Raw genomic sequence first — 9,348 nt, 5'->3', positions numbered from 1 at the left:
TTTTTTCCTGTTTGTAAAAAACGCTTCACTTTTGGTAGGGTAATCCCAAGTTGAGGGGGAGGGAAAAAGTGGCTAAGAAGTTCGCGTAACGGCAGGAAGGTGTGGTGATGCTTTTCAGGAAAAAAAAAAAAAAAAAAAAAAAACGGTGGACACTTTCCTTCGTAATGACACGAACTATCGGACGAGCATGCTAGCAAGTCCAAGTTGGGGTGGGACCTGCTCACCAAATATATGCCATACGGGTAGAATTATAAAAATGCATTTATGAAGAATTATATAGAAGTGAAATTCGCCCAAATTGGTTTTCCCCAGTGGATGACAAGGTACGCATTACACGTGAAACGTTACGCGTAGGCAGGCGTATCTTTTAGTTACCCCTTTCGGAGTGGTACACGAGAAAAAAAAAAAAATAATAAATAATAAAATACACCATGCATGCATATATAGGTACATACAAAGATGCAGCACGGATTATTGGTTAAGCACATGTCATCCCTGGACCAATGTACATTTACCGTGGTATGGTTCACTCTGCCGAGGTGCCAGATTAGAGTTTAAACTTCTATAGTAGATACGCCAAAGGAGTATATCGCACGTGAAACCAGTTCGAATGTGCAAAAGAGGGGCAATCTCAATACCCAAACATTTACAAGAAGTGAAGTCACGTGGCTGCTCAAGCGGCATGGCCAGAGGTCACACGGAGTACGAGCACGAAGCAGGGCCAAGTAGGGGTAGGACTGGTAGGCGTGGTAGGAGTGATAGGACGTGAAAGGAATCGATTAGGGCGTGCACGAATTGGCCAACCCGCTAACCAATCGGTTAATCGACTGACCAATCTTACATTGGTTGGGATAGGAAGGCACAAGAAGAGGGGCACAACACGAGTACAAAAAAGGGTAACATACAAACACAAACCAGCGCAAGCGGGTGTGTAAAGGAGCGTGTTGTGGCGCTAAAGAACACAAACAAATGCAACCTATGCGAGCCAGCGCAACCTGTGCAATCCCACGAGCACTAGAGGAACTGAGGAAAAATGTTCGCCGGGAAGCTGTACTCCTTGACCAGCTTGTGTGTAAAGAAAATGTACCAGAAGAGTGTGCACGCCCTTTTGCACTTGTATTATTTTTTTTACATCGTTGAACAGCGCATGCGGAAAAAAAACAAAAAAAACAGAAAAAAAAAAAAGGAGAGAAATGTCTTGACGTTTGGGAAGAAGGAGCTAAACGGCGCGCCCAAGGCGGAGTGAACAAAACGTCTCCCATCGCATAACACACCGCTGGCCAACTTGCCCAGTTCACCTTTTCCAGCCGAGCGAAAGTTTCCACCTTTTACAGGGATGATTCTCGCGCGCAATTTTACATGCACGTACATATGTGTGCAGCCCTTTATGCGTAATTTTTGCGCGCGCTTCCTGGGCACATAAGCGTGAGAATACCCATGCACACACGGCCCTTCAGCCGACAGTGATCTTTTCCTTTTTTCCTTTTCTGTTGGACGAGAAGATGAATGTTGATATAGCCTTCGACGGGAATGAGTACACACACAGTGGGTACTCGAAGAATTCCCTCATAGAGGTAGACCCCAGGATGTGGACGCGGGCGTGTACCTGCCGCGTAACCACCGCTTACGTTACCCCCATTTATGCATACTCCCCACTGGCATATCACATTTTTCCCTTTCCCCCCCAAAAAAAACGCAGGACAAAAATTACACCCTGGAGTATGAGAAGTACGTCCACTTTGCCTTCTTTACTTGTTACTACATTTCGCATATAAAGAAGGGAAAATGCACAGACACGGAGGTTTTGGCCTGGTAAGGAGAGACAGCTGTGCACCTGCGAGGGAGCAACGTCGTTCGTGCGCGTCGTTCTGAAGCTGATCCTATCTTTGCGCATGCATTCGGGCCGTTTTGCAGACACTCACCACCGCCGCTTCGCCACTTCACCTATTTGATCGTCTTAATTTTTTTATAGGTATTTAAAAAAGTTTGAGCACGTCGTCATTAATGTAAGCATATGGCATATACGCACGTGTACATGTACCAATGCCTGTGTCGACGTGTAGGGGTGAATCTCCATGCGTGCTCGCCACCCCCAAACGTTCACGCAAAGTGCGCACACACAGGTGCATATCGCCCATTTTTTTTTTTTTTCTTTGAAGTCCACAAAAAAGGTAAAAAGAACATATTTTAATTTAATAAACAATCTGATTCAGGATAAGTGTGTGAAGGTACGAAATGAAGAGACAAACACAAAAAAAAAAAAGAAAAAAAAAAAAAAACTTTCCTTATGCTTAGTTTCGGAAGTTACAATATTGTTGCTGTGTGTGTGCATATATGTATGCAAGTGTGCACCTGTGCACGTGGGGAGAATCGTCCGCAAAACTTCCCCTGTGGATTGTTACATACTGCCACATACAGCTGGACAAGCACATCCGTACTCTGCCGGTGTGCACTTTTTCCCCCTTTAGGCCAAGCTAGAAAACAATAAGAGATATTTGACCCACAATGAGAATTTCATTTTGTGGGCGTGGAAGCGGCGAGCTCTCAAATTCGACCGAGATCAGTTCAACAAATTTTAGGGATAGCGTTCCTCCGTCTTGCGCATTCTTCGTCCCGCCGCTTAATCAATCCTTTTTCTCATTTTTTACTCCCTCGCGTCGAACAAAATTATGACTATTTTTTTGGTAATGTTTTTTTTTTTTTTTTTTTTTCACAACTCCGATTTTGAAATGGTATAATTGGATGCTGTAACTGTGTAACTCCTTAACTGCTTCGCGGGGAAATTTTGACGGGGCAGATATAATGATAGGTGGAGCATCTGCTGTGCTACTGCTATACTACTGTTGCTCCCCTTTTTCATTCCAAATTACTGCCCACATCAAGCGAACATGGTGGAGGAATTCACAAACTTGATTCCCTTCTTCCTCAAATTATCCTTATCTTCCTCCCGCCCGAACAAGTATGCCGTTGCGTCCTCCACAATGTAGGTGTCAAACCCGAAATTCAAAAAAGACAAAGCAGTTTCCTTTACGCAGTACTCGAATATGAACCCGCAAATGTAGACAGACTTTATGTTCATTCCTTTGAGCAGTTTTAAAATCTTTTCGTTTATCTCCCTGTTTTCGAAAATAGTGTGACTGTCGTGGTTCTCTGTGTCGGCCTTTTTAATAACAATGTCGTTCATGTGTCTGATAAGGTTCGGGTGTATTTTGCACCCCGGGGTGTTCCGCACACAGTGGACTGGCCATACATCTATTGACCCGTTTAGGAAGTTTAGCTTGCTATATTCCTTTATATCACTAACCGAATTAACATTTTTGTAGATGTGCTTGGTCGACTTGATATTGTGTAGGTTCTTCATCACATCAGTGAGGTTTAAAATTTTATGTTTTTTCAGGAAAGTAAATTGTTCTTGGAGGTCTGCCTGTTCAGCGTGCTGAACCTCTCCTCCGTCACTTTCATCACCATGATCATCGCCAAGCATACCTTCGGCTTCCTCTTCAAATGGTGCTAGATTCATCTCCACGCTACTCTTTTTGATCCCCTTATTTTTGTTTATCTGCTCGAACATAATTCTGTGCGTTTCCGCAAAGGAAATATGACACTGTGGGTGGTAATCAACAGATAGTATGTTCAGAGCAAATTTTGCATTTTCCCCGTCGGTGCTTTCTTTCGTTCCGTTTGACGTTACTACGTTGTTTGTCTCCCCCTTGTTGGGGTGACTTCCATCAGAATGGTGATTATACATGTGCTCGTCGTTATGACTATAATTTGGTATAACATCTACGCCGTTTATTGTGCCCTGTGCAGGTTGTTTATGCAAACCGCTGCAGCCGTTTAGGGCGCTCAATCCATTGGAGCAACTGCTTATCGTACTACCATCCCACGGAAAGAGAAGAATGTCCCCTTCTCTGTGGTCATCATCTATATCATTGCTGCACTGGTGATACTGCACGATATTTTCCTTTAGCAATTTATCCGGTTGGTACTGCATCATGTGTTTGCAGTTGTTCAATTTGATTAGGTCCTTCTCTGTACAGTTGTGTAGCCTTAGTCTTATGGCGTTGATTTTGTTCAGTGCGTCCATGTAATCGTCTCGGGAGTTGAACGACCCCTTGGGGAGGAAGTCGTTCTGTGCATCTACTATGAAGAAGCACTTCATTTTGTGTGTATGCGGGGGAATGGAAAAAATGTAGCTGGGGAAAACGCGTAAGGTGTTGCATCGATGGGGTTGGAGCGAAACAGGGTGGAAGTGGATTCCGTTCAGGGCGGGGTTGTGTAAGGTACATATACAAGCGTATAAAAAAAAAATGAAAAAAAAAGAAAAATATATGCTTACATACAGTTATATATTTTTCTTTTTTTTCATTTTTTTTTTTTTGTGCTGTGCGATTGCCGTGTTGTGCTGCTTTGTATTGTGTGAACACTTTGGGAGGCTCCTTTGGGGGATGTTCACACGGGCATATTTTTCCCGCAAGCAGGGAGAGGGGACGGTATTACTATATATATATATAACCCTGCGAGGGTTGAATCGTTGTTCGAATTGTGAACAGCGAATGTGGCTAGATATACAACTTTCCCCATCTCTTCCATATGTCTGTAGGGGTGCTCTACGTGTGTTTTTTTTTTTTCTTTTTTTTGTCCTTATGTACAACAGCCTCAGCGCTTCCATTCCTTACCTGCGCAAACGGAAAAGCTGCGCTCACATGTGGGTTCTTTTTCCCCCCACTTTTTTTTTAAGAGTTACCATTTTTTCCAATAACTGTGAATTGGAAGGACGCGGGTGATATTTTGCATTACTGCTCCGTGTGTTCACGTTTTTATTTACATATGTGATTCACCGTTTTTCCCTTCTTTTTCACGTTTGCCCAAATTTCCCCATTTTCTTTTACGCACGGGTTGTTGTAGGTTTATGCGCAAAAGTATAAGGAGGCAGAAAGAAACTTTTGCGGATTTTATTTCGATGCGCGTGAGTAATAATGTACACGTTGCATTTGCCAAATGGAACCTATCGTCGTCAGCACCGTTAGCAATTATATGTGTATGAATATATATGCAAATGTGTACCAGCGGGCTTGTGGAAAAGGCATGGATGCTTGCCAAGTGGGGACGAAGAGTATGTGCTACTTTTGAGTCATGCTTGGCGCGCTGCATGTATTGATCGGACCATAAAAAAAGAAAGAAAAAAAAAAAGGGCATTCGTACGGTTTATTTATTTTACTTTTTTACCATTTTTTGTTTCTTTACATTATGCGCAACAAATGCGTGAAGGAAATTATACCCCCCAAAATTGAATCCTGGTGGCCACAGCTTTTTTACACCCACCCCCGTGAATGGTGGAAATTAAAACGTCACCAAAAAGGTGTTTACAAAGCGGTCCTTTTTTGAAATGGCGTAGGTTCCTCCACGCGATGTAATCAATTTTACCGTTCCTTGCAACACAGTATCCATTGGTTTTTTTTTCTTTTTTTCAAATTGGGGAAGTATGCCCGTCCAAAGCAGGTTTCATTTTAGCCCGACTCATGAACTGCATAGCAGTTCTATCGATGAGTTCCTTCGTGTTAGCAGTGTGTGTAGGGGATAATTGTGAGCGGCGGCATAGTAGTGGTCACCGTGGCACTACGCAACATATGAACAAATTAGGCACACCCTGCGCAGAAAGGTTAGAAAAAACTTCATCGCAATTTAAAGTTCCCACATGTTGAAATGCCCCCGATGTTCTTTTACCGAACCAATGTTAAGTGTGCCCCCCCTTTCCGTTGGTACATCTCCCAGAGAAAAAAAGAAAAAAAGTGTCACCTTGTACCATAATAACATTTTTAAGTGTGGACCGAAAAGTGTCTCTCCTTATTTCTGACAAAGGGTGTGCAACCTTTCCATTCTGCCTGCACACTGTGCGAAAGACCTATGCAACTGCTGATCCTTTTCAGATCAGTTAAGGCAAATTATTCTATTTTCATATACACATAATATAGCTTTCTAACCGTTTTAAGGTGTTGAGGTGTGCGTGGCTCATATTATTATGCGCTTATCTTTCATTTGCTTCTCCGTACCCGTTCCCCTCCTTGCGAGTTCATTTTTTTTCTGTTACCCCTGGGGGGATATCCAAACCAAATTGTGTTTATAGCTTCAGAAGCGTTTTGAGAATGTATATGGCGAGTATGGCAAATGTATGTCATGACAACCCATTGAATCAGTGAGGAGACTGACGCTGGCGTGATCGCTTAACGGAAGCGCCTGCACATTGTGAGCAGCCAACAGTACACTGTGGTGACACTTTCCACGCATCACCCTGTTTTCGAAAAATTTCCAATTATACTTCCCCAAGAGTCGAACATATGTTTATGTATGGGCCACTTCAAAGTGGATAAAATTTATGTGAAAAGAAAAAAGAAAACGCTGTAGGATAATCTTAGTCTACGGGCATAAACTATATTGGTAGAAATGCCGCTATCAAGCGAAGGGTAAAAGCAGCCAATTCTGATGACGTTTGGTTAGCAGGAAAAATACGCAGGTATGCGTTTATATAAGTATTCATTTTGGTAACGGCCAAATGATGAGCCTTCAATGTGGTGTGAATAAGGTATCATGCTGGGAAGAGGCTCTTGGGGAAGTCCCTTCCAGCTACACCATGATTACACGCATACGTGAAAGAACGTAAATGGAAAAATGACATACAATATTCGCTTGACTGAGAAGTATACATACACTTTTTTTATCCAAGGGTCATGCCAATGGGGGATAACCAATAAGTGGTTATTCTTTTTTTTTCCCAATAAAAGGGTGGCAGATATAATTCATGCAGGTACCAACAGGTGGAGTTCGCGTGCTTCCCCAGATGATGTGCCTCCAATGTGTCCTCTTTGAGCGGTCATTGGATGTATACACAAAAGTGATATATTCACGTGGCACTCCTTATGAGGAGTACGGCAAAGGTGTGTGCAAAGATTATGTGCCCCCACATGTGTAAAGAGAGCCCGGCGAAATAATACTCGGACCAGGACCAATGTGACCATGTCCCGTTATCACCCATTTGGATCACACGTTTTCTCACTTCTTTGAAGAAAACACCATGGTATTTTTCTCACTAAAAAGAGAACATTTTTTGCACACATGTTGTGCCGTAACCTACGCCACCTACTTCTGATCGATTTGCACCGCTTGCAGTTATCTTCTCGGAAGTGCACCTATGCCTAGGGCGCCTTTTTCGATGTTGAACAATACGCGTGTTTTTTGCGAACATATGTGTAACCGACCAACAGCTTGATCATTTGGGAATGCTTCACACGAAAGGGAGATTTGCGCCTGACAAAAAAAAAAGGGCTAAGTTCTTGTCTTCACAGTGGGAGACCTAGAGTCCTATATTCCCCCAAGATGGGGACTAGGGCACACCAAACTCTATTACGTGATAATTGCATACCCAGTTCTATTGACCCTATAAGAGCCGTTTATAAATAAATCCGTCTGTCCTCGTTTTCATTTCTACTCGCATATCCATGTGTTCATGAGGGCAAATGACATGCCTGCCGCAGAGGGGTGGGTACGATGGAAAAAAGAACTTTCTCAAAAAGGCATATAGCGAAGTAACACTCCAGAGCGCAATACTTGGTTTAACCATAACATGGTTACCCACGTATGACATAAAATTAGCATCTGGTTCGTAATGAAAAGAATCCCTAATTTACATACCAAACTTTTTTTTCAAATGTCCTTATGATCATTTTTATGTATAGCACCGTTACGTTGAGCTAATACATGAGCGGGAAATAGAAAAAAAAAAAAAAGAAAAAGTTTGGTGATAAGGTTAAAAGTTAAAGAAGAAACACCGGTGCTGAATTTTGACACCCTTGGTGAGAACCATTTCCCCCATTTTGACAAATCAGCATGTAGATCTTTTTGTGGACCGGATTTTTTTTTTTTTTTTTCTTCATTTAACGGCAAGCCGTGTGCATGCAGGTGACGCCAGGAAACCATTTCATTTGCATCATTATAGTTAATCAATTTGGGAAGTTAAATTTTTCTTTCTCATTTTGATATTTTGACTATTAATGTTACCCCCTGGAAAAAAAAATCTCAAAGTGTGATCTTTGCGTTTTCCCTTTTTTACAAGGTGTAGAAACAAGCACCTGGTAAAGTGCACCCCACAATAGAGATGAAACGCACCTATACGAGAAACGATCTCAGTGTGCGCAATTCAGTGTGAATTTTATAGGCATTAGTAACTTTTTTTTTTTTGTTAAAAATGGACAATTACATATGCAGACGCTGAAAAATTACAAGTGCACCTTGTGCGTATAAATTCAGAAACTAATTTTCCAATTGTAAGCATTGCCATTGAGCAGATCGGAAACTCTCCTTCATCTCCTTTCCTTCCTGTGTGTTTTATTATGCTTCCAAATGAAGGCATTCCAGTAGAAAAGAAGTGTATATATTGATACATTAATTGAGAATAATTATTATTATCCCTTACACGTGATGGTTAAACGTTTGCACCTTATTTAAGCTTAAAATATGGGCTTATTTATTTTTTTTTTTTTAAATACAATTTTGCTTACGTCATCCGTTTTCTTCAGCGTGCACCGATAGGGATAATCAAAGTGCGAGCAGAATATACGTGCATAGTCTGAGTGAAACGCACCTAGTACGGCGCAGCTTCGCACGGTCCTGGGTGGGGCGGATAACACCCATCCGTTAATATGAATACGTTTATAAATATTTGCAGAGCGTTTCCAGCCAAAATACCAGTACATAATAATTCACTCTTTTATGTTAAGAGCACAGGCATGCGTGCTCCTTCGAAACGTTTATGAATGTAAATTAAGAAAGGAACCCACACGCATTCGTCAATACTGCAAACGTTTAAGGTGAACTTCGAGCCTTGCAGGCGATGACATCTGGAAATGCCCCACTAGAGTTAACAACTTTTTAGCTATCTAAAAAAATATATATATACATTTTTTTAGCTACCTTGAAAAAAAAAAAAAAAAAAATTTTTTTTAGCTACTTGGAAAAAAAACGTATATTTTTAGCTACCTGGAAATAAAAAGACAAATATTAGCTACCCCATGGGAAAAAAAAAAAAAAACGAAAAAAACGGAACATTTTCGCTACCTGGGAAAAAAATATACGTATTTATATAGGTGCATTTGTAAAGAAGCTTATAATCCTGAACCAGGCACCATCTTGTAAGTGTTCAGCTAGCCAAAAGAACAAGTAGTCAGTGTTCTAACTCTTCAAAGTAGTTCACCAAGAAAAAAAAAAAAAAAATTAATAATTCTTTTTTTTCCCATTTGAAAAAACACCTTCATTTGATTAATTTCATTTTGAAATAATATGTTTTGAAAAAAT

General features: G+C 41.2%; 2 protein-coding genes across 2 annotated transcripts; one reads left to right on the top strand and one right to left on the bottom strand.

Annotated features, from left to right (window-relative positions):
- Positions 1-1,149: 1,149 nt before the first annotated feature.
- On the top strand, positions 1,150-2,579 carry PCOAH_00021490 (Uncharacterized protein; the record flags this gene model as incomplete). Its single annotated transcript, XM_020058956.1, has 6 exons — positions 1,150-1,398; positions 1,420-1,574; positions 1,700-1,812; positions 1,973-2,006; positions 2,160-2,228; positions 2,469-2,579. The coding sequence occupies 5 exons, from the start codon at positions 1,503-1,505 to the stop codon at positions 2,577-2,579; spliced, it is 399 nt and encodes a 132-aa protein (XP_019914508.1).
- A 299-nt stretch (positions 2,580-2,878) lies between these two features.
- On the bottom strand, positions 2,879-4,162 carry PCOAH_00021480 (Uncharacterized protein; the record flags this gene model as incomplete). The annotated part of the gene is made up of 1 exon (XM_020058955.1): positions 2,879-4,162. One exon carries the CDS (start codon positions 4,160-4,162, stop codon positions 2,879-2,881), a length of 1,284 nt encoding a protein of 427 aa, XP_019914619.1.
- Positions 4,163-9,348: the final 5,186 nt, after the last annotated feature.

This window comes from Plasmodium coatneyi, chromosome 8 (genome assembly GCF_001680005.1).
Source record: "Plasmodium coatneyi strain Hackeri chromosome 8, complete sequence".
In the NCBI taxonomy this organism is placed as follows: Eukaryota; Apicomplexa; class Aconoidasida; order Haemosporida; family Plasmodiidae; genus Plasmodium; species Plasmodium coatneyi.
Note: the sequence above shows the minus strand (reverse complement) of the source record. Positions and strands in the feature narration are given on the sequence as shown.